Source organism: Polistes dominula, unplaced genomic scaffold (genome assembly GCF_049000335.1).
Source record: "Polistes dominula isolate Pdom_NZ unplaced genomic scaffold, Pdom_raw_medaka contig_26, whole genome shotgun sequence".
Classification (NCBI taxonomy): Eukaryota; Metazoa; Arthropoda; class Insecta; order Hymenoptera; family Vespidae; genus Polistes; species Polistes dominula.
This window is the reverse complement of record NW_028300939.1, coordinates 3,044,465-3,069,029: the sequence shown is the minus strand read 5'-3', so window position 1 is coordinate 3,069,029 and position 24,565 is coordinate 3,044,465. Positions and strand designations below refer to the sequence as shown.

The window sequence follows — 24,565 nt, the reverse complement described above, 5'->3', positions numbered from 1 at the left end:
TATTAAATACTCATTGGTGCTGGTGTTAATACAAAAATTGACGTTTTATTTTATGCCATAATACCACAATCAATCTTCCTTACATTTATGAAATACTACTTTAATAAGAATGACTGTAAAACTACTTCCTACGTTTTCTTGGAAATGGGTTGAGTAATGAAAAAAATAAACATTTATACCAGATAATTGGATTACAAAAATGTATATTTTACAATTTGTTGTCATAACTACATTTATGGAAAACCGTATTTTATAATGTTATATTATGTCATTAGTTATAAAAACTACTATGTAAAATCAGTTAAATCATGGCGAAAAAAATAATATATAATATTCATAGAGGTATTTACAATGCATATTGCTAAGGATAAGAAAAGATCGACTGGAATATATAGATAATAATAACTAATAGTATATCATTTTACAATGAAATAAAATAGGAAAAATGAAAGAAACTAAAGGAATCTAATAAGATAATTTATAAGTAGTTTCATACTAATTTAAAAGAGAATAATTGAATGAAATTTATTTCTAATTGTAAGGGAGAACTGTATAAAAAGCTATGTGGAAATTTTACAAAATTCTGTAAAATGAATATGCAACTTCTTTGAATGTGTATGTATAAGATAACAAGTATAGCAATAATATAAGTAAGAAAATTGAATATTATTTACGTCGCCGTTTCACCTATACTTTTGGATCTTTTATTTTTCTTCTTCTTCTTCTTTACAGGTTCTTCACCCTCTTCAACAAGTTCCTTTTTCTCTCCATTTTCATGAATAGTAGAATCATCATTAATAGTAGTATCACCATTTTCTAATTCCTTTACTTTTCTTTTTGGACTTTTTTGTCTTCTTCTTCTTTACAGGTTCTTCACCCTTTTCAACAAGTTCCTTTTTCTCTCCATTTTCATGAATAGTAGTATCACCATTTTCTAATTCTTCCACTTTTCCTTTTTGATTTTTTGATTTCTTCTTCTTTGATGATTTTATTTCTGTCTCAGTTACTACATGTTGAACTTCTTCTAATGCTTCCTGCATCACGTCTATATTCTTCTTAGGTATTTCACCTGTTTCATAGAATTTCAAGCGATCTTCTACTTGCTGACGTAATTTTTCACCAAAGATATTTGTTGGTGTTTCAGTAAAACAATCTATTCTTGATGCGATAGAGCATTTATTAGCCAAGTATCTCGAAATTCTACCTTTGTTTTTAGTGCCAGCACGACCAATAAATGTAGAATGGAACAATAATCCATATTTTGGTGTATTACCTCTTGTCTTTAATGCTCTAAATAATGCTTTTTCAGCACCTAATATCTGAACTGTAGATGCAGGATATTTGGCTAGATTGGTTAACGATCCAGCATGTGCTATTAACCTAGCTCCTACTTGATTTCCTATAAGAGTAGCCAGATTTGGTGCAATACCTTCCATTTTAGATTTTAAATATTCAGATAAATTCTTTCTATAATCCGCCAATCCTGTTACACGTTTAGCAAACATCTCAATATTAAGAAGGTCCACAGGATGGATATCCATACCCATACTAGACTTAGAAGCATCTATAATTGCTTGAGCCTTTGCCCTGTCCATAACAATTTGTTCCAATTCATCCAACCTCTCTTCAGTTAATTCACTTCTATTTTTAATTACTTGTGCTACTTTAGCAAACATATAATTTTCAGGAACAATTTTATCTAATTCCGGAAAATGATAACTGTACCACTCACTGAAACAGAGTAAACATATTATAACATAGATTTTTAAACAATATAAAATTTATCATATATTCTATCATACAAAGAATTTAATCTTACCGAATACGCATACTAAATGTATTAATGTCTTTGTCCAATTGATCCAATAAAGCTATACTTTGTATGATCATATTATCTACACGATTGACATTAAACTTTACTTTAGCTCTTGAATAACTATGACCAAGTCCGAGTTGAGCTACTGCAGAACTTTTGGAAGTAAAACCTTTAATTAGATTATGAAAATGGAATCGTATTCCTCGAATGATTTCAGGTATAGCACCTGTGTGATCACATTTTATGCCCAATGCTTCTGTTATACTGGCACCTAATTTTGGATCCGACACACCAAGAATAATTTTATTTTTCTTATCAGATTTGGGCACAATTGAATCTAAAAACAATTGTAAATCTTCGGGTACGATGCCTTCAGAGATACTGTTTACATTTTCTAGTGCTGCTAAAGCAGTTTTAAAAGGTAAAAATCCAACAAGTTTCACGACAGATCTAAATCGTGATACATCTGTTACTGATGCTTCAACTTGAGGTAATAACATTCCTACTTCTTCAAATTCTTTTATACTGAACACGGCATAACCTGCAGCATGCTCATATAAAACGTAAGTTTGTGCCTGAAAAAATACACATTTAAGTTAAAAATAATAAATAATGATTTAAATTTTCTTCTTATTATTATTATTATTATTTTATTAGTAATTAACAAAAGGATTGTTTATTTCCTTAAAATTGATTTTTAAAAAATAACCTATATATCACTTAATATATTATATTTTTATATGTAAATTTATATTATTATTATTAGTAAATAAGAATAATTAATTTACCATGTTTCAATTTTTTCAATATTTGATTCACTTTGCACAGAAATATGTAATTTATGATTAGGTAATTATTAATTCACTTGCTAAACACGTGCACAAGCGGCAAATTAACTCGTGGAAATGTTGCTAGCATAAAACATCTTGTAGATGGCAGGTCAATCGTCTGAAGGTTATCTATCGACGTTAATATCGAATTAATAACCTTATTGATTATACGATCAAGAGATCGATTTTAAATTTATTTTGATCTGATTTTAATGCGAACAAGGTGAAACGTCTAATCTTTTGTTTGACGTTGGAAAAATATATATTTTGTTTCTTGATTTTCTTTTAATTTTGAAAAATCTATATTTAACATTAAACAAGATTTCATAAAAAAGAGTGTACGGTCGGAAACGACCTGAGACTGTCAAGCGCTATTCGAAATACGCGCCGTGGTAGTATGACGTCACGCTACTTCCTGAAAGGAACGAACGAACGGGGGGTGGGGGACGCGCGCATTACCCCCACTAAAATCTTTGTTGCAAGCGTCTTGCTTGTAAGAATACCAGTAACAATCGGCTTATTCTTCCACTGGACGCATGCTAGTGTATACCTGAAGCGTAAGAACGAGAGGAATTTGAAAATACATTAATTTGGTGAGATCACCCTATCTAATACGAAGAATAATTCAACCACGTGCATCGCCATTGTTGATCAACACTATGATTAACCGATGATTGCTATCACAACTAGGGTTTATATGCCGTGAGGCTATTCCCTGACGAGCCAATAAAACAACACATTGTGTTTTGGCTCAACCACGTGTTTAATTTATTTTTATTATCATCCTTCTTATCCTTATTCCTAGCCGACTAATTACTCGTGGACTCCATGTTACAGAAATCTGTGTAATATTTTGGTGCCTCCTGTGAGGTGTGAATTCTCGATTCCTGGTTTATGAAGCTTCAAACAGATTATCTCCACGTCGTGCCAACGGATTAGAAAACAACAAAGTCGAGAATCACCATTTTACGAACATCTACACCGTCTAGTTTAGCCGTTATCACAAAGGATTTAAAACCGAGATAAGTATATTTAATTATCCGTGCGTGCGTTTGTGCGTACACACCTTTAATTATTAATACGTATCTCAAGCGAAATTGCGTCTTCGAACCCAGTAAAAGTTCGCAATTTCCAATATAATTATTCATTCATTCATCATTTTATAAAAGGTCGTCTCGTACCAAGTTTTGAACAGACATATATAACGTAATTATTAAAATCAACAGGAGTAACGTATATATTCGTAAATTAGTTGTTTTGTAACCTCTTTGAAATCGCTTTGTCCTCCGACAAAGAACTATCATATTTTCGGCGGTTCCGCCGCTTCCCCGCATTCCTTTGTATCCCCACCATTGGTCTGCAGCTAGTGAGAAGCGTACATCCCCTCCACAATCTATAGTTTCAGGGCTGTACCGCGTGATCGAGAACCCAACGCACGGCAATTAATTCATACACAAAAGGGATTTTTGCATTTGTTATAAATTAATTGAGTAGCTTTCGAAGAGTAGGATAGTTAATACCGGTCCAAAATGGCATCGCGAAAACAGCTCAGACAAGAACGGCAAGCTTTAGAATCGCGGTTATCTCACGTCGAAAATTTAATCAAAGCAGGAAATTTAAGTAAAAAGGAGTTAGGAAAGCGTTACGAAAGACTCACCAACTTAGTAGATAGCTACGAACAATTGTATCGAAAGTGTGTTGATGACGACATTAAAGAAGGAGGATTCGACGAATTAGAGCAGCTTGTAGAGAGATACCTCGCAATCGGAGACAAAATTGATTCGGATGATACGACCGCGGTTACGAGCGACTCTAACAGGAATAACGATACTATGAATACTTGCGATCAGCAGATTCAATTTCGCCGTATCGAGATCCCAAGATTCGACGGAGATATGGGAAAATGGCTCTCATTCAAGTCTAACTTCTTGACGCTCGTAGATGCGCGCCGTGACTTGTCGGACTTGGAAAAGCACGTATACCTCCGCGACGCCCTTAGCGGCCAGGCATTCCAAACGATCCAACATTATCAACTAACCGGGGAGTATTATAAGGCAGCGTGGGGAGCTTTACTGACAGCGTTCGACATACCACGTATTCTATTAGCCCGAGCATTCGACGCGTTGATCGATATACCTCGACCGAAAACCAGGTCGGCAAAAGACATAACAGCATTTTTGAATGAACTGCGTTCTCATATCTCCACTATTAATTCATTTAATAATCTAGATGCATTGCTAGTACGTCTCGCTGAACGCGCTTTACCCCTTGACATGCTACAAGAATGGGACAAACAGACCGGTTCTAACGAATATCCGACAATTGAACAGTTTTTTGATTTTTTAACCAGATCTACGCGTTCTAGTATTCCGTTGCAGACTCCGCCACCGTCCGCGACCCTCGAGTCCTGCGCAAAACGTAGATATCCCGAGACGACGACTACACAGCCGCAAAAACGACAGAATACACATTCAACGAGTACATCTTCTACCCGTAATTATTGTTGTTTTTGTAAACGAGATGACCATGCTTTATACCGCTGTCCCCAGTTCAATAACATGACGAAATTAGACAGACTGGAGGCGGTCAAACGTCACGGAGTATGTAAAAATTGCTTACGGAAGCACCGGGATCCATGCAAGAGCTCGTTTTGTCGAGTCTGTCACCACGCCCATCATACGTCACTGCACATAGACTATGACAAATATGAGATCATGAAACTGGAGAGTCAGTCCCCCGCGAAGAGCGGGATCGCGTCGACATCCCAAACCAAACCTATCTCCTTACGACTAACACCGATCTTTCATGTCAACTTGCGCTGTGAACCGAATGAACTCCTTATGAGTGCTATTTGCGGTGTTAAAAGGGGAGACAAGACCTTTAAAAACTGTCGGGCGTTATTAGATACGTGCGCCACAGCACACTTCATTACAGAGAACATCGCGAGAGATTTACTCTTACCGATTAAGCCATGTTCGATCCCCATTAATGCTATAAATGATACCAGAACTCTATCGGCAGGCATTATCGAAATAAGAATTCAATCGATACACTGTAAATTTTATAGACGGAATCTCTCGTTACTCGTCGTCTCTAAGATAGCCGATCAGGTACCTAGCGAAATTTTCCCGCGAAGAATCGCTCAAATTCCGAGCGATCGAAAACTGGCGGATCCCCAGTTCCATTTGCCACGACCGGTCGAAATCTTGATAGGTTCTGAAACAACGTTAGCCCTCATGTCGATAGGACCAGTTTTTTGGTCACAAGCACGCGGTGATTTTATGCTTCAGAAGACGGAATTAGGTTGGGTGATCGTCGGAATCAAATCGAAAGAACCTAATTTAAACAACACGTTCTTTGCGACGACCGAATTAAAGGAACAGTTAGAAAAGTTTTGGTCAATAGAAGACACGAATATAACACGATCAAAGTCAGTAAATGAAATAGAATGCGAAAATCATTATGTCCAAAATACGAAACGCGACGAATCGGGACGGTACATTGTGCGTCTACCTTTCCGCGAAGAGGGGCACGATTACAGCAATATGCGCGCTACAGCTTTACGCCGTTTACAAACTCATTGGAAGAGGTTAGAGGCGACTCCCGAAATCCGGAAGGAATACGAACGGATTATGCAGGAATATATCGATTTAGGACATATGTCGATGGTCGCAAACGATCTTCCGGGAGGTTGCTATATTCCCCATTTCTCGGTCTTTAAATCAACCAGCATGAAAACAGAGGTACGGATCGTATTCGCAGCTTCTACGAAAGATGAGAAGAAACTTTCTCTCAACAGTACCCTGTTAGTCGGACCTACAATTCAAGACACTCAAGTAGAACATTTGTTACGATTCCGTACGTATCGGTACGTCCTGACCGCGAATATTGAGAAAATGTATCGACAGATATGGATTCATCCGGACGATCGCAAATATCAACGGATATTTTGGTTCCATAACAAACAGATTTGCACGTTCGAACTTAACACGGTGACATTCGGATTAGTCTCAGCACCTTTTCTTGCTATGCGAACCATAAAACAACTCGCGAAAGATGAAGGCGCTAATTATCCGCTCGGAGCCGAAATACTAAACCGCGATCTATACGTCGATGATCTCATCACGGGGGCCGACAATGTCGAAACCCTCGGAAAAATACGCGATCAAATCATCGAAATATTGAAACGAGGCGGGTTTAATATGCGACAATGGTCGTCCAACTTTCGACCGGTGCTCAAAAACTTAGATACAAAGAACGTCGACGTTGACCTCTGCTCTGAGGATACTCCTATTTTAAAGACAATCGGTATTTCATGGAACGCCTATCATGATCGTCTAATCTATTCAGTCACGCCCATAGACATTAAGGAAAAAACTACTAAACGACGAATTATATCTGAAGTCGCAAAGATTTTCGATCCGCTCGGACATTTAAGCCCCGTTATTTTAACAGCCAAAATCTTAATACAAGATTGCTGGAAAACCCACATCGACTGGGACGAATTGGTACCTAGTGCATTACATTCCTCATGGGTAACGTTCGCGGAACAGTTGACACTAATCGATAATTTAACGATCGAGAGACGCATCACACTCGATAACCCTATCGAAGTACAAATACACGGTTTCTGCGGCGGAAGTCAATCTGGTTACGGTGGCTGCTTATACATCAGATCGCGAGATGAATCCGATGCCATAAGCGTACGGTTACTTTGCGCTAAAAACTGCGTGGCTCCTCTTAAAGACACCACCATACCACGTTTAGAACTATGCGGAGCATTAACACTTGCGCGATTGTACCGAGAAGTCCGAATAGCTACCGGATTGCGATCCGACAAAGTAACTTTCTGGTCCGATTCCATGATTGTACTGGGTTGGCTGAAAAGAGACCCTGGTACGTTGAAAATATACACGGCGAATCGCGTACGCGAAATACAAGAGATTTGTGAAGGAATCACATGGCGACACGTGCAATCCGGAAACAATCCAGCGGACGTATTATCTCGGGGACAACTTCCTCGAGATTTCGTGATGAACGATTCATGGTTCTATGGACCTTCTTGGCTCAAACAACCGGAGGCCAAGTGGCCCATTCCGACCGACAAAGAAATTCTCAAACTGCCGGACGTAAGAAAATTATCGGTATTAACGACACGAATTGAATCGGAAAACATATTTCAGCGATTCTCCAATTACACGCAATTATTAAAATTTGTAGCTCGATGCCGGAGATGGCTTAAGACCAACACGTATAAGGGAGAATTGTCGACCGCGGAAATGGCGGAAACTGAACGACGTGTCCTAAGAATCGTGCAAAGCGAACAATTTCACGCCGAAATGGACAGGTTAACAGACGCGGAGGGAGTCAAGAGCACAAAACTCGCCACATTAAATCCGATCTTCGACGAAAAAGACTTAATTCGAGTGGAAGGTCCACTTCGAAACTCGAATTTAAACTTCCAAGAGAAATACCCGATATTATTACCATCGTACCACCATGTGACCGACCTCCTTATTCAAAAATTCCACGAACAAAACTTTCACGCCGGCATACAGACTACCCTCTATGCTCTTCGGCAGCGATTCTGGCTCCTCGACGGTAAGAATCAGGTGCGAAAGATCGTACGTAATTGCGAACGTTGCATTCAATTCCGTGCATCCGGCATCCAAAATAAAATGGATGACCTACCGAGCTCGCAAGAGCAAGAAGTCACCGCATTCTCCCACGTCATAGTGGATTTCTTCGGTCCAATTTACGCGAAAGAAAAGAAGCACCGTAATAAAGGTTGCGTTAAAATATACGGGTGCATCTTTGTCTGCATGACCATAAAAGCCATACACATCGAATTGATCAGCGATCTGACTACGGACGCGTTCTTGGCCGCCTTTCAGCGGTTTGTGAGTCGAAGAGCAGTTCCGACCCACGTTTATTCCGATAACGGGATCAATTTCATCGGGGCCAATAACCAATTAAGGGAGTTATACGCCTTGATCGAGTCGGACGAATACAAGACAAAGGTCCACGATTTTGCGGTAGATCATAAAATCTCATGGCATTTTAATCCTCCCCTATCACTTCATTTCAGAGGTATGTGGGAGGCAGCTGTTAAATCTTTCAAACATCATTTTAGGCGAGTCGTGGGAAAACTTGTCTTCACGTACAAAGAGTTGACCAAATTCGTGATCGAAATCGAGGCTATTTTAAATTCGCGTCCGCTATTTCCTATCCCGTCAGACTCGAACGACGTAACAGCACTAAGTCCTGCACATTTTCTAGTTGACAAGCCAATTACGACACTGTCAGAGGAAAATTATACTAAGATTCCAGCAAATCAATTATCTTCATGGAAGCACATCATGAAAGTACGAAAACACTTCTGGCGACGATGGTACATCGAGTATCTACGAGAATTGCAAAAACGTCAAAAGTGGATACACTCCCAGAAAAAAATTAAAAAGGACACCGTCGTCATTCTCATTAACAAGAATCAACCTTGTATGAGGTGGCCGCTGGGACGGATCTTGAATCACCCAGGAGAAGATGATGTAATACGAGTAGTATCCGTGAAAACTACTTACGGAATTGTAAAGCGAAATGCGACCACTATTTGCCCGTTGTTATAGATACTCGTTAAATGTATTGTATTGTATCTTTTAGAATCGAACCATTGACATTTCTAAACTTTATTATCTTTTATTATTCATTATTTTATTGTCTAAACTTTATAATCACTTTTCTTTTACGTACAAGACGGATAGATCACCTGACCAGCGATGTATTGAATATGTTAAGGGGGGGTATTCTGGTCTAGAAATTGGAAAAAATCAATTTTCTTTTTTCATCTATTCTTGAAATATTAATAAATATCTTGTTGCATTATAGATAGTGAAAATATTATTCGTTTTTTTGTTATTGCACTTGAAAAAGTACCTAAAATTCATGCCTCTAGACCAGAATATCACCCCTTTAACCCTTTCGCTACGGCAGTCCCGTCCGCCGAGGTATCGACCCTGAACGGAGACTCGCCGAACGTTATGGCGTGGATGCCGTATATATGCGGCGCGAAAGGGTTAAGCGACCCGCGTTTCAAGCATTGTAAACTTTATTCTAACTAATCACGTCACACCGACACTGGTGGCTAAGGTAATTGATCGTTACACTCTCAACGGGGGGAGTATGAACGGTCGGAATCGACCTGAGACTGTCAAACGCTAGTCGAAATACGCGCCGTGGCAGTAAGACGTCACGCTACTTCCTGAAAGAAACGAACGAACGATGGGGCGGGGACGCCCCCCCACACTAAAATCTTTGTTACAAGCGTCCTGTTGGGAAGAATACCAAAAACAATTGGGATATTCTTCCGCTGGACGCCTGCGAGTGTACACCTGAAGCGAGAGAACAAGAGGAGTTTAAGAACACATCAATTTGGTGAGTATGTACATACTCATGTTGGTGAGACCGTATATAATCACCCCATTATACCTATCTAACACGAACAATAATTCAACCAGGTGCGTCGCCTGCACGGCCGACGAGATCATCGAGACCTTCCTGGACATCTGTTCTGTGTGGCGAGGTCGCTCTATCTCTCAGCCCGACGCTACCTCGCTCAGGCCTGAGCCTCAGCGGGACCACGTGGCTCGCGGCAATTCGCTCGACGCTCTCCCACCTCGTCGTTATCACGAAACCTCATCATGGCTCAGCTAGCTGGCCGCCAGCCTTGGTGGTCGATCGAGATCTCGACCACGTGCACGTAAACCTTCCATCGGCAGGGCCGCAGGGGGCGCCGCGCCAGCAGCACAGCGCTGGTGCCACTATCATCGGGTGTACCAGGAAAATTCCGTGCGCTGTTGTGCACTATGAGACTTCCTGGCCGATTGGGTCGTTAAACTAATAGCACCGCCGCACATTGTGGCGGTACACGGTGGTGGTGCCTCCACACTCTCATCGGACTTCTGCCTCTATGTCATCGAGAGCTCGCTCAAACACTGTGTTCCTGTCGCCAACCGCTCCTCTTCGCCTGGCCACCGACGTATCCAGTTCGGCATTTCCATCCAGTTTGCATTTCAATGCTATTCAAAATATACTAACGAATTATACTGTTTAAGTGTTTTTAAAGGTGTTCAATTTATTTTCTATTAAAAATAGTGGCAATAATTAAATGAAATAATATGCGTTTTCTAACAACAAATGGAGAAGAAAGGCCACTTTCAAAATAAACTTTTCATCATTTTGTTGATCAGCAAATTTTCTTCTTACAAAATCTTCATGATTTTAAATATTATTTGTAACAAATTGCTTCAGAATGAATAGATCATGTAAAAATGTAACTATTACGGTAGCTAACTCGATTTTTTGGGGGAAAATGGAGTTAGGTCACTTTCAAAAGTAACAGCCCATGTTCTTTTTGATATTTGAAATTTTTTATTTTTAAAAGACATTTTGCGAGTTGTATCGACTTCTCGTGTTGTCTGAAAAATTGTATCACATTCAGACAAAAACGAGATATATCAATGCCTAATTTGTAGACGAAAAACTTAGTATTTAGTTATTTTCTTTATATTTTATTTATTTTCTGGAAAGAAAAACACTATTGAGAGACTAAAAGAAAAGATTTAGGAGGGCCATAAACAAACCTAAGAATTACCGAGATATATTGGTGCGATGTAAACCTTTTGTGCAGTGTTGGGCCCTTTGAGAAGTTCTGGATTCCTATCTAAGCACGTACGATACCATAAAAAGAAGTGATATTCTGATATTCTAGACAAAGTTCCTTTATGCATAGTTTTCATTACCAAAAACCATAGGCTGTACCTATCGGTGGACTTTGGGGTGAATCCTTATGCTATTGGTCAATAAGATTCATAATCTCCTCTCTCTAAAGGAGTGTAGCTCATTTCTGATATAAATATGTGAAAAGGAGTAAGAAAGCCTATCCTTAGTTAGTCTATCAGTTTTTAGTCTGTCTGTCTGCATATCAGTCTGTCTGTATCAGTGCTTAGTCTTTCAGTCTTCAGTTTTTGGGTCAGTCTATCTGTATCCGTCTGTGAATTATCTGCATATTCAGTTATTCTGTAAATCAGTCAGTTTATCAATCAGTCAGTCGGTCGGTCTTATATTTGTAATTCTTTTTATATTCTGTATTTTTATAACCACGCCACTTTCTGTAAACTTTTGTAAATACTGCTCTCCAATTAATTAAATAAACTATTATCATTATATATATATATATATATATATATTTCATCATCATTATTATTTCTCTGTTCTTGAATCAATGTTCTGTGTTATAGTGTGCGTCCATTACTGATGTCGAAATACAACAAATTGTAACATTATTCTTGGCTACTGCACCTTCAAGGATGAAAGACAATTAACCCTTTCGCTACGGGCGGTGACTATAGTCACCAAACGCCTGACGTTCGCTACGTACGGGCGGTGACTATAGTCACTAAACGCCTGACGTTCGCTACGTACGGGCATGTGACTATAGTCACCCAACGTCTGATGCTCACTACATACAGGCGGTCAGTATAGTTACTCGTGCAAACGCACGAGTAATTCTTATATGTTATTTCCATGGTAACCCATCGTAATTGTTAAGCATTTGTTTTACACTCTGAGATTTTTAACTGGCAATATGAACATCAGTATAAAAGAATCGTTTCGGCAGGCGACTTCAGTTCTTCCGCAAGTGCACACTTGTGGCGCAGCGGCCCGTCCCGCGGGAGTGGCGCGCCGTAGAACTCGTCCGTAGCGAAAGGGTTAAAGATAGATACATTTTACTGCTTCCCCGAAGGGTTACACTCTTTTTACAATTATATCCTTAACCTATCTTAACACTACTCTCTCCCTCACTTCTCCCTTCCTCCTCCACTCGTCCCACACCCCCGCTTCTACCACCCTCACTCCCAACCTTGTCCCTCCTACCCCTCTCTTATGCTCTTAACCCTCTTCATCCATTCTTCTCCTATTCCACTCTCATCCAATATCTCTTTTATTTTCTCTTCTATTCCTCTCCCGTCCTCCTCCTCACCTATCGTTCTGATGCAACATTCCAACAAATGCTCCCACGTCTCTCTCTCTCATCCGCACACCCTGCATTGTCTCCTCTCCTCCTCCTCCCAGTATCTCCATTTACTCATCTCATTCCGTAATCTGAATCTCGCCACTCTTCTCTTCCTCTCTTCACTCCACTTACCTTCCAAATATTTTGGTAACCCTTCCGCTACCACTAGCTTGTACCATTTATTATATTTGGAGCTTTTTATTTTCTCCGACCTTTCATCTTTCGTGAAAAAGATATTAATCTAATATCTTTGTACTACTAGGGTATTTTATTCTGATGTTGCAGTTATTAAAACAAAAAATTTGAAATTGCATCCCAAAAAAGGCCATTGATAGGTAATGGGTTAAACGAAGCAAAAATAAATTATAATAAATAAATTTTAAGGTTTTTTTTATTAAACTAAGAAATTTTTTTCAAATACTGTAAAAATACAAACAATAATCTTTTACCAATATTTACAATTATAAAAATAAAATTATATACATACAACTATTTACAATGCACATTGGTAAGAATAATCAGGATATAGACTTGAATATATAGATAATACTAATAGTATATCATGTTAACTTGAAATAAAATAAACAATATTAACAAGAAATAAGATTTCTAAAAAGATAATTTATAAATCGTTTTATATTAATTCAAAATAGGATAACTAAATAAAGTATATTTCTAATTGTAAGGGAAAAATGTATAAAAAGTTATGTGGAAATTTTACGAAATTCTGTAAAATGAGTATGCAACTTTTTTGAATGGGTATGCACAAGATAACAAGTATTGCAATAAAATAAGTACGAAAATGTAATATTATTTACGTTGCCGTTTCACCTATACTTTTTGATCTTCTTCTTCTTCTGTACAGATTCTTCACTCTCTTCAACAAGTTCCTTTTTCTCTTCATTTTCATGAATAGTAGTATCATCATTTTCTAATTCCTCTACTTTTCTTTTTGGACTATTTGTCTTCTTCTTCTTTACAAGTTCCTCACTCCCTTCAACAAGTTCATTTTTCTCTTCATTTTCATGAATAGTAGTATCCACACTTTCTAATTCCGCTACTTGTCTCTTTGGACTATTTGTCTTCTTCTTCTTCTTCTTTACAGGTTCCTCACTCTCTTCAACAAGTTTCTTTTCCTCTCCATTTTCATGAATAGTATTATCATCATTAATAGTAGTATCACCATTTTCTAATTCCTCTACTTTTCTTTTTGGACTATTTGTCTTCTCCTTTACAGGTTTTTCACTCTCTTCAACAAGTTCCTTTTCCTCTTCATTTTCATGAATAGTAATATCACCATTTTCTAATTCCTCTACTTGTCTTTTTGGACTATTTGTCTTCTTGTCCTTTACAGGTTCTTCACTCTCTTCAACAAATTCCTTTGTCTCTCCATTTTCCTGAATAGTAGTATCGTCATTAATAGAAATATCACCATTTTCTAAGTCCTCTACTTTTCTTTTTAGACTATTTGTCTTCTTCTTCTTTACAAGTTCCTCACTCTCATCAACAATTTCCTTTGTCTTTCCATTTTCCTGAATAGTAGTATCATCATTAATAGTAGTATCACCATTTCCTAATTCCTCTACTTTTCTTTTTGGACTATTAATCTTCTTCTTCTTTACAAGTTCCTCAGTCCCTTCAACAAGTTCCTTTTTCTCTTCATTTTCATGAATAGTAGTATCCACACTTTCTAATTCCGCTACTTGTCTTTTTGGACTATTTGTCTTCTTGTCCTTTACAGGTTCTTCACTCTCTTCAACAAGTTCCTTTGTCTCTCCATTTTCCTGAATAGTAGTATCGTCATTAATAGAAATATCACCATTTTCTAAGTCCTCTACTTTTCTTTTTAGACTATTTGTCTTCTTGTCCTTTACAGGTTCTTCACTCTCTTCAACAAGTTCCTTTGTCTCTCCATTTTCCTGAATAGTAGTATCGTCATTAATAGAAATATCACCATTTTCTAAGTCCTCTACTTTTCTTTTTAGACTATTTGTCTTCTTCTTCTTTACAAGTTCCTCACTCTCTTCAACAATTTCCTTTGTCTTTCCATTTTCCTGAATAGTAGTATCGTCATTAATAGTAGTATCACCATTTCCTAATTCCTCTACTTTTCTTTTTGGACTATTTATCTTCTTCTTCTTTACAAGTTCCTCACTCCCTTCAAAAAGTTCCTTTTTCTCTTCACTTTCATGAATAGTAATATCCACACTTTCTAATTTCGCTACTTGTCTCTTTGGACTATTTGTCTTCTTCTTCTTCTTTACAGGTTCCTCACTCTCTTCAACAAGTTTCTTTTCCTCTCCATTTTCATGAATAGTATTATCATCATTAATAGTAGTATCACCATTTTCTAATTCCTCTACTTTTCTTTTTGGACTATTTGTCTTCTTCTCCTTTACAGGTTCTTCACTCTCTTCAACAAGTTCCTTTTCCTCTTCATTTTCATGAATAGTAGTATCCACACTTTCTAATTCCGCTACTTGTCTTTTTGGACTATTTGTCTTCTTCTTCTTCTTTACAGGTTCCTCACTCTCTTCAACAAGTTTCTTTTCCTCTCCATTTTCATGAATAGTATTATCATCATTAATAGTAATATCACCATTTTCTAATTCCTCTACTTTTCTTTTTGGACTATTTGTCTTCTTCTCCTTTACAGATTCTTCACTGTCTTCAACAAATTCCTTTTCCTCTTCATTTTCATGAATAGTAATATTACCATTTTCTAATTCCTCTACTTGTCTTTTTGGACTATTTGTCTTCTTGTCCTTTACAGGTTCTTCACTCTCTTCAACAAGTTCCTTTTTCTCTTCATTTTCCTGAATAGTAGTATTATCATTAATAGTAGTATCACCATTTTCTAAGTCCTCTACTTTTCTTTTTAGACTATTTGTCTTCTTGTCCTTTACAGGTTCTTCACTCTCTTCAACAAGTTCCTTTGTCTCTCCATTTTCCTGAATAGTAGTATCGTCATTAATAGAAATATCACCATTTTCTAATTCCTCTACTTTTTCTTTTGGACTATTTGTCTTCTTTTTCTTTACAGGTCCCTCACTCTCTGCAACAAGTTCCTTTGTCTCTCCATTTTCATTAATAGTAGTATCACCATTTCCTAATTCCTCTACTTTTCTTTTTGGACTTTTTGTCTTCTTCTTTACAGGTCCCTCACTTTCTTCAACAAGTTCTTTTTCCTGTCTATTTTCATGAATACCATTAGTAGTAGTATCACTATTTTTTAATTTCTTTACTTTTCTTTTTAGATTTTTTGTCTTCTTCTTTTTTACAGGTCCCTCACTCTCTTCAACAAGTTCTTTTTCCTCTCCATTTTTATGAATAGTAGTATCATCATTTTCTAATTCCTCTACATTTCTTTTTGGTTTTTTTGTCTTCTTCTTTACAGGTTCTTTATTCTCTTCAACAAGTTCCTTTGTCTCTCCATTTTCCTGAATAGTAGTATCGTCATTAATAGTAGTATAATCATTTTCTAATTCCTCTACTATTCTTTTTGGACTATTTATCTTCTTCTTCTTTACAAGTTCCTCACTCTCTTCAACAAGTTCCTTTTTCTCTTCACTTTCATGAATAGTAATATCCACACTTTCTAATTTCGCTACTTGTCTCTTTGGACTATTTGTCTTCTTCTTCTTCTTTACAGGTTCCTCACTCTCTTCAACAAGTTTCTTTTCCTCTCCATTTTCATGAATAGTATTATCATCATTAATAGTAGTATCACCATTTTCTAATTCCTCCACTTTTCTTTTTGGAATATTTGTCTCCTTCTCCTTTACAAGTTCTTCACTCTCTTCAACAAGTTCCTTTTCCTCTCCATTTTCATGAATAGTAGAATCATCATTAATAGTAGTATCACCATTTTCTAATTCCTTTACTTTTCTTTTTGAACTTTTTGTCTTCTTCTTCTTTACAGGTTCTTCACCCTCTTCAACAAGTTCTTTTTCCTCTCCATTTTTATGAATAGTAGTATCATCATTTTCTAATTCCTCTACATTTCTTTTTGGTTTTTTTGTCTTCTTCTTTACAGGTTCTTTATTCTCTTCAACAAGTTCCTTTGTCTCTCCATTTTCCTGAATAGTAATATCATCATTAATAGTAGTATCACCATTTCCTAATTCCTCTACTTTTCTTTTTGGACTTTTTGTCTTCTTCTTTACAGGTCCCTCACTCTCTTCAACAAGTTCCTTTTTCTCTCCATTCTCATGAATAGTAGTATCACCATTTTCTAATTCCTCTACTTTTCTTGTTGAACTTCTTGTCTTCTTCTTTACAGGTTCTTTACTCTCTTCAACAAGTTCCTTTGTCTCTTCATTTTCATGAATACCATTAATAGTATTATCACCATTTTCTAATTCTTCCACTTTTCTTTTTTGATTTTTTGATTTCTTCTTCTTTGATGATTTTACTTCATTCTCAGTTGCTACATGTTGAACTTCTTCTAATATGGGATGTTCTGACGATTTGACTTTACCTTTGGATATAATATAAATCAGGTATCTACACACAGTATTTATTTCCATTAAGTCGTCACCTAAATTTTGACGACGAGTATCTGGTCCTTGAACTAAGTAGCACACGAAATTAAAAAGTTGTTCTGGAATAGCACACTCTCCGAAAATGGCATCCTGTGGTGTTAGATAATCTGGCAACTTTGTACTTTCCAGAGATGTTATACAGTTTCGCAATTCGTAAGCAACATCTCTGCATCGATTCTTTTCAGTTGATTCTAACTTAGCTATTTCAGCAGCTAATCTTGAGGTGTCCATGTCATACTGATACACAATTTTCTTATTTGGTGTCCCCATAGATGACTCTACAGTTATTCGATCGCCAAAAGCTTTCATTATTTTATTTTCTAAATTTTCAGCACGATAGTCCTGTAAATGTTCAGCGCGTACTTCACCTTCAGCAAATTCCAAAAGCAATGATTTATACTGTGATAACAAATCAGTCAGGTACATAACGCGATTTTTCTCAATAATTTCCGTTTTTATCATTTCCGAAATAGAATCGAATGCTAACTGATGAAATTGTCGGTTTTTGTGCCAATATCTTGGCTCCTGAGGTTCCTTACATTGCCGTTTCAGTGAATTTCGATACAATGTCATACAAATTGAATGATAAGCAACAGATTGAGAATTCTCTAGTTTCGTTAGTAGTTTTGAGTGATTTAATTTTGTTGCCATTGATTTTATTGTTTCAACGGTTGCTTCCGATTGCGGGAATGATACATAAATTCGTCTCTTACCAACTTTTTTCTCAACATGGTCACAAAAAAGGCAGGCTGCCTTTTTGTTTTTAATTGTCGTTGATGAAATAGCTTCTTGCTGTGATGTTGTAGCAGCAGATGACAAACTTTGAAATGACTGAGAATCATTTGAAGGGAGTTTCGGAATCTGTAAATTATAAGAAATACGGTGTTACTGTTAAATATATCATTTTCATTCAACATCGCTGTTTGCATTGTATTTGATATAATTAAATGAAAATATACGTGATAAATTCTACCTGTCTGAGAAATGTAATATCTCTTAGGAGTAAGTAGTTACTTACCACGTTATTTCATAAAAATAAGAAAAATTTCAAAATATACACATAATTTTTAACAAACAAACAAAAAAACCTCAAAGTTAGCACTGTATTATTTATATCGTAACTATAACCTATATTATTCTTAAGTTCAATTAAAAATTTTACTTACGGTTTGTGTTTTGCAAAAATCTTCGAATTCTTCTTTATCTTTTTGCTTTAGAACTGTAATTTTTTGTAGACACACTCTATGATATCCAAAACTTTTGGTAGATTTAGTTGTTAACGAAATGTCGTGATATTTATATTTTTTCTTACGACGAAACAATAACATTAGCGAACACTTTTTAAATGATGCATTATTAAAGTCAAGTACATTGCACTTTTTGTCACACAGAAAACACGTCTTCATCTTTTACAAAATAACAACAATATATATATATATAACGTTGTGTATTACGAACTTCAAAACAACGTGGTTAGAATAATAATGTCGCAGCTGTTCAATTGAAAACATTAGCGTTCGACGCAAGCGCAGTGGCTTTAAAGTGTCGTACAGCTGACAATCGCTATCCTCGTCTGACAAGTGATGTTGCGCGATAACTTCCTCTCACTCTACCTTTAATATTTACCATCTTTAATAGCCAGCAACCCTTATTTACGGCCAGATTTAATTAAGCAACTGTACATCATAATAAACAAAAAAAAATTAGATTTTAATTTGATATCTAAATAATAAATGTACGTTATGAACGTATAAATATATCAACATCATATCTGTTTACACCAGTGAAGCCAGATCGTAGAACATTTCTACCCCTTCTCTCGAGCCCAGCACGCCTCGCACACAACGAAATGTTACGTTTCGGTGTGTTGAGAAACCGAAAGAAGCCGAGAAAAGCCGAGGTTAGCTGCCCCACATAGGAGAAATAATACCCCCACCACGCGCCGCGGAGAAAACATAGACACAATACACATTGTTTTACACATTGTTCGTACTTTGTACATACAAATGTGTTTGATAACAAATTAATAATTTAGGCATTTTTGACTGAATTTTTATTTATATTAGTATAGATCCTATAATTGTAACTATTAATTCAGGTATTTATATATACATTACAATTTTATCGTTATTATTAAATACTCATTGGTGCTGGTGTTAATACAAAAATGACGTTTTATTTTATGCCATAATACCACAATCAATCTTCCTTACATTTATGAAATACTACTTTAATAAGAATGACTGTAAAACTACTTCCTACGTTTTCTTGGAAATGGGTTGAGTAATGAAAAAAATAAACATTTATACCAGATAATTGGATTACAAAAATGTATATTTTACAATTTGTTGTCATAACTACATTTATGGAAAACCGTATTTTATAATGTTATATTATGACATTAGTAATAAAAACTACTATGTAAAATCAGTTAAATCATGGCGAAAAAAATAATATATAATATTCATAGAGGTATTTACAATGCATATTGCTAAGGATAAGAAAAGATCGACTGGAATATATAGATAATAATAACTAATAGTATATCATTTTACAATGAAATAAAATAGGAAAAATGAAAGAAACTAAAGGAATCTAATAAGATAATTTATAAGTAGTTTCATACTAATTTAAAAGAGAATAATTGAATGAAATTTATTTCTAATTGTAAGGGAGAACTGTATAAAAAGCTATGTGGAAATTTTACAAAATTCTGTAAAATGAATATGCAACTTCTTTGAATGTGTATGCATAAGATAACAAGTATAGCAATAATATAAGTAAGAAAATTGAATATTATTTACGTCGCCGTTTCACCTATACTTTTGGATCTTTTATTTTTCTTCTTCTTCTTCTTTACAGGTTCTTCACCCTCTTCAACAAGTTCCTTTTTCTCTCCATTTTCATGAATAGTAGAATCATCATTAATAGTAGTATCACCATTTTCTAATTCCTTTACTTTTCTTTTTGGACTTTTTGTCTTCTTCTTCTTTACAGGTTCTTCACCCTCTTCAACAAGTTCCTTTTTCTCTCCATTTTCATGAATAGTAGTATCACCATTTTCTAATTCTTCCACTTTTTCTTTTTGATTTTTTGATTTCTTCTTCTTTGATGATTTTATTTCTGTCTCAGTTACTACATGTTGAACTTCTTCTAATGCTTCCTGCATCACGTCTATATTTTTCTTAGGTATTTCACCTGTTTCATAGAATTTCAAGCGATCTTCTACTTGCTGACGTAATTTTTCACCAAAGATATTTGTTGGTGTTTCAGTAAAACAATCTATTCTTGATGCGATAGAGCATTTGTTAGCCAAGTATCTCGAAATTCTTCCTTTGTTTTTAGTGCCAGCACGACCAATAAATGTAGAATGGAACAATAATCCATATTTTGGTGTATTACCTCTTGTCTTTAATGCTCTAAATAATGCTTTTTCAGCACCTAATATCTGAACTGTAGATGCAGGATATTTGGCTAGATTGGTTAACGATCCAGCATGTGCTATTAACCTAGCTCCTACTTGATTTCCTATAAGAGTAGCCAGATTTGGTGCAATACCTTCCATTTTAGATTTTAAATATTCAGATAAATTCTTTCTATAATCCGCCAATCCTGTTACACGTTTAGCAAACATCTCAATATTAAGAAGGTCCACAGGATGGATATCCATACCCATACTAGACTTAGAAGCATCTATAATTGCTTGAGCCTTTGCCCTGTCCATAACAATTTGTTCCAATTCATCCAACCTCTCTTCAGTTAATTCACTTCTATTTTTAATTACTTGTGCTACTTTAGCAAACATATAATTTTCAGGAACAATTTTATCTAATTCCGGAAAATGATAACTGTACCATTCACTGAAACAGAGTAAACATATTATAACATAGATTTTTAAACAATATAAAATTTATCATATATTCTATCATACAAAGAATTTAATCTTACCGAATACGCATACTAAATGTATTAATGTCTTTGTCCAATTGATCCAATAAAGCTATACTTTGTATGATCATATTATCTACACGATTGACATTAAACTTTACTTTAGCTCTTGAATAACTATGACCAAGTCCGAGTTGAGCTACTGCAGAACTTTTGGAAGTAAAACCTTTAATTAGATTATGAAAATGGAATCGTATTCCTCGAATGATTTCAGGTATAGCACCTGTGTGATCACATTTTATGCCCAATGCTTCTGTTATACTGGCACCTAATTTTGGATCCGACACACCAAGAATAATTTTATTTTTCTTATCAGATTTGGGCACAATTGAATCTAAAAACAATTGTAAATCTTCGGGTACGATGCCTTCAGAGATACTGTTTACATTTTCTAGTGCTGCTAAAGCAGTTTTAAAAGGTAAAAATCCAACAAGTTTCACGACAGATCTAAATCGTGATACATCTGTTACTGATGCTTCAACTTGAGGTAATAACATTCCTACTTCTTCAAATTCTTTTATACTGAACACTGCATAACCTGCAGCATGCTCATATAAAACGTAAGTTTGTGCCTGAAAAAATACACATTTAAGTTAAAAATAATAAATAATGATTTAAATTTTCTTATTATTATTATTATTATTATTATTTTATTAGTAATTAACAAAAGGATTGTTTATTTCCTTAAAATTGATTTTTAAAAAATAACCTATATATCACTTAATATATTATATTTTTATATGTAAATTTATATTATTATTATTAGTAAATAAGAATAATTAATTTACCATGTTTCGATTTTTTTAATATTTCATTCACTTTACACAGAAATATTTAATTTACAATTAGCTATTCATTATTCTAATAACTAAACACGTGTACACGCGGCAAATTAACTCGTGGAAATGTTGCTAGCATAAAACATCTTGTAGATGGCAGGTCAATCGCCAGGAAGTTTTCTATCGACGTTAATATCGATTGATAATCCTATCGATTGTACGATCGAATGATCGATTTAAAATTTATTTTGATGTGATTTAAATGTTAACAAGGTGAAACGTTTAATCTTTTGTTTAATGTTTGATACACATATTTTCTGTTTTTGATTGTTTTTTAATTTTCGTGAAATCTATTTTTAATATAACACAGGATTTTTTTCATATGGGAACCCAATTAAACGAATCTTACATTATGACACGTAATAAATTTAAAATTCGTAAGATAATTACTGTCACGGAAAATTTATTTAACGAATCAAAAATAAATCCTGTCAAATCTGATCCGGATGCATCGTTGGATGTAGGAAAAAACGAGGAATCAAATCTCGGGTAAAGTTTTGTTTTAATATTAAGTTTAAAAAAATATGTTATTTCTTTGTAATTAATTTTCCTAATATGTCATATTAATGTTTTAAAAATATCTTTAATTTTTATAGTGTAAAAAAATATCATTCAACTGTTCTTCGTCGGCGCAGGAAGTTAAGAAAAATCAAGGAATCAAATCTAGGGTAAATTTTTGTTTTTGTTTTAACGTGATATTTACAAAGAATATTATTTTATTCCCTTATAATTAATTTCACATATGTGCCCCTTAATTATGAAAGTGGTTAAGTCAAAATTTAAAAATATATTAGTTTATCAGTTATTTCACATCACATTATTTTTAATTAAATAAATTCAATGTAATTTTGCCATAGAGATATTATAAAGTAGGAGAACCATAGGCTCCTATGTAAGTGGAAATGTCTTTGCATAAACTCATTGAAAGGTTAATGTTGTCTCTCTCTAACTCATGCGGTACCGGTGCATGCGCATTAGACTTGTCTGCCACCTCTACTAGCAGATTAATGCGCATGCGCCGCTCAGCGCAAGTTAGAGAGAGACAACATCAACCTCTCATGTTCTATCTCTTTTTTTTTTTCGCCGACAGATTTTATGCTGGCTCGCCTTCTCTATGTGTAGTATCTCTATGAATTTTGCACGATATTATCAAAAATGAATCGTTAGATAATATTTGTTATTTCAATATTATATATAATTCATATAGTGTACAAATATAATTCTTTAAATATCGAATGATTTGTCTTCGAATTATAATTGCAACAAATTCTGGAAAATGTAGTTTCGAGAAAAACGCGTTTAATGTTTTGGTTGCTGATTTGATTAGTTATAAATGAAGAAATATTAAATGGCGCTAATTCAAAAACTATTTGTGATATGCACTTGAAATTTGAGTATGTTATTTTTGAAAGTAAAGATTATCGAAATATGCAAAAAAAAACTTCGATTTTTTTTTTAATTTTACACTAGTGGTGCTCCTTAAAAATTAATATTTTAAAAATATCTTTTAAAGATTAATTTGAATTTTTCTAGTGTAAGAAAATGTCAATCCACTGTTGTTCGTCGGCGCAGAAGAGTGGGAAGAACAAAGGAATCAAATCTTTGGTAAATTTTGGATTTAATGTTAATTATACAAATAATATTATATTATTTATTATTAATTAATATCACACATATATATTAAGTTAATGTACTAAAAATATCTTTAATTTTTACAGTGTAAGAAAATGTCATTCTACTGTCGTTGTTCCTCGGCGTAAAACATTGAAAAAAAGTAACAACAATGAGGCATTAAAAATACCAAAAATACCTGCAAAAATTCTTCGAATAATAAATATTTTACGACACGAAGAATTTTTGGATATGGTTTCACGTTATCTTCAATCATCGATTGTAAAACAATTGAAAAAAATGAAATATTCGGAAACCATATCGCCAATAAATTCGACAATTTCTAAAGCGAATATGTAAGAAAATGTTTTACGAGAAGATAATACACACACACATATATATATATATTATAACATTTTATACATACATAATAAATACGTGTTAATTTATTCATCGTGTATATTGAAAAAAATATAAATCTGTATAACACGTTACTTATTTTCAAAATCTGTCATATCTATCAATAAGCGTAGGCGTAATATATTTTTCAATATATCGAATTAAAATTCTATATATTCGGATTGTTCGAAAAGTAATTTCGTTTTTTTCCCGACAGAGGATTTAATTGTATTTTTTCGAACGAAACTTCACACTTAAGCTGTATAATCATTATATGTTTTGAGAGCTGATATAACAAGGCTTGTGTGTGAAAAAGTTCAATTAATTCTACGCAGTAGTTTTTGATTGGTGCCCTTTTAAATATGGAGAGCAATAAGCAACATTTTCGTCATATTTGACTTTTTTTTACTATAGAAAAGGTAAAAATGCTGTTCAAGCTAGAAAGAAATTAACCGATGTGTGTTGACAGTACGCCAGTGCCAAAACTGGTTTTGCAAAATTTTGAT

At 34.9% G+C, this 24,565-nt stretch overlaps 5 protein-coding genes and 1 long non-coding RNA gene across 8 annotated transcripts in view; 3 read left to right on the top strand and 3 right to left on the bottom strand.

Moving 5' to 3' along the window:
- The window catches only part of LOC149032886 (uncharacterized), a 52,833-nt gene extending 32,782 nt beyond the window's left edge, over positions 1-20,051 (top strand). The window contains exon 2 of the long non-coding RNA XR_016176226.1: positions 19,056-20,051. This is a non-coding gene — a long non-coding RNA (uncharacterized LOC149032886). The remainder of the gene's footprint in view (positions 1-19,055) is intronic.
- LOC149032888 (nucleolar protein 56-like) lies at positions 743-2,739 on the bottom strand. The gene is made up of 3 exons (XM_089171514.1): positions 2,605-2,739; positions 1,820-2,391; positions 743-1,731 (listed from the first exon to the last, which is right to left on the bottom strand). The coding sequence occupies exons 1-3, from the start codon at positions 2,605-2,607 to the stop codon at positions 807-809; spliced, it is 1,500 nt and encodes a 499-aa protein (XP_089027640.1). The 5' UTR covers positions 2,608-2,739; the 3' UTR covers positions 743-806.
- On the top strand, positions 4,171-11,876 carry LOC107071493 (uncharacterized). Of its 2 annotated transcripts, none has more exons than XM_015330529.2 (2): positions 4,171-10,077; positions 10,161-11,876. In XM_015330529.2, exon 1 carries the CDS (start codon positions 4,176-4,178, stop codon positions 9,270-9,272), a length of 5,097 nt encoding a protein of 1,698 aa, XP_015186015.2. In that variant the 5' UTR covers positions 4,171-4,175; the 3' UTR covers positions 9,273-10,077; positions 10,161-11,876. The 2 variants fall into 2 exon arrangements, with proteins under 2 accessions (XP_015186015.2, XP_015186017.2); XM_015330531.2 differs by lacking the exon at positions 10,161-11,876 and having other exon boundaries at positions 4,171-7,775; positions 7,867-8,093.
- LOC149032887 (uncharacterized) lies at positions 11,522-19,049 on the bottom strand. Of its 2 annotated transcripts, XR_016176224.1 has the most exons (3): positions 18,429-19,049; positions 12,079-18,123; positions 11,522-12,034 (listed from the first exon to the last, which is right to left on the bottom strand). XR_016176224.1 is itself a non-coding variant. In XM_015330534.2 (2 exons), the coding sequence occupies exons 1-2, from the start codon at positions 18,666-18,668 to the stop codon at positions 13,546-13,548; spliced, it is 4,818 nt and encodes a 1,605-aa protein (XP_015186020.2). In that variant the 5' UTR covers positions 18,669-19,049; the 3' UTR covers positions 11,522-13,545. The 2 variants fall into 2 exon arrangements, 1 of the variants encoding a protein (XP_015186020.2); XM_015330534.2 differs by having other exon boundaries at positions 11,522-18,123.
- On the bottom strand, positions 19,579-22,122 carry LOC107071494 (Nop56 ribonucleoprotein). The gene is made up of 3 exons (XM_015330532.2): positions 21,999-22,122; positions 21,211-21,782; positions 19,579-21,122 (listed from the first exon to the last, which is right to left on the bottom strand). Exons 1-3 carry the CDS (start codon positions 21,999-22,001, stop codon positions 20,063-20,065), a joined length of 1,635 nt encoding a protein of 544 aa, XP_015186018.2. The 5' UTR covers positions 22,002-22,122; the 3' UTR covers positions 19,579-20,062.
- Positions 22,123-22,371: 249 nt separating this feature from the next.
- LOC107071496 (uncharacterized) lies at positions 22,372-24,410 on the top strand. The gene is made up of 5 exons (XM_015330536.2): positions 22,372-22,538; positions 22,646-22,717; positions 23,583-23,654; positions 23,768-24,016; positions 24,277-24,410. Exons 1-5 carry the CDS (start codon positions 22,372-22,374, stop codon positions 24,347-24,349), a joined length of 633 nt encoding a protein of 210 aa, XP_015186022.2. The 3' UTR covers positions 24,350-24,410.
- The last annotated feature ends 155 nt before the right edge of the window (positions 24,411-24,565 follow it).

Coding starts and splice junctions, on each gene's coding strand:
- LOC149032888 (XM_089171514.1), bottom strand. Junction 1,732..1,819: donor ACATTTAGTATGCGTATTCG/GTAAGATTAAAT, acceptor ACTCTGTTTCAG/TGAGTGGTACAGTTATCATT.
- LOC107071493 (XM_015330529.2), top strand. CDS start 4,176: ATGGCATCGCGAAAACAGCTCAGACAAGAACGGCAAGCTTTAGAATCG.
- LOC149032887 (XM_015330534.2), bottom strand. CDS start 18,668: ATGAAGACGTGTTTTCTGTGTGACAAAAAGTGCAATGTACTTGACTTT. Junction 18,124..18,428: donor ATTTTTGCAAAACACAAACC/GTAAGTAAAATT, acceptor TATAATTTACAG/ATTCCGAAACTCCCTTCAAA.
- LOC107071494 (XM_015330532.2), bottom strand. Junction 21,123..21,210: donor ACATTTAGTATGCGTATTCG/GTAAGATTAAAT, acceptor ACTCTGTTTCAG/TGAATGGTACAGTTATCATT.
- LOC107071496 (XM_015330536.2), top strand. CDS start 22,372: ATGGGAACCCAATTAAACGAATCTTACATTATGACACGTAATAAATTT. Junction 23,655..23,767: donor ACAAAGGAATCAAATCTTTG/GTAAATTTTGGA, acceptor TAATTTTTACAG/TGTAAGAAAATGTCATTCTA. Junction 24,017..24,276: donor ACAATTTCTAAAGCGAATAT/GTAAGAAAATGT, acceptor TTTTCCCGACAG/AGGATTTAATTGTATTTTTT.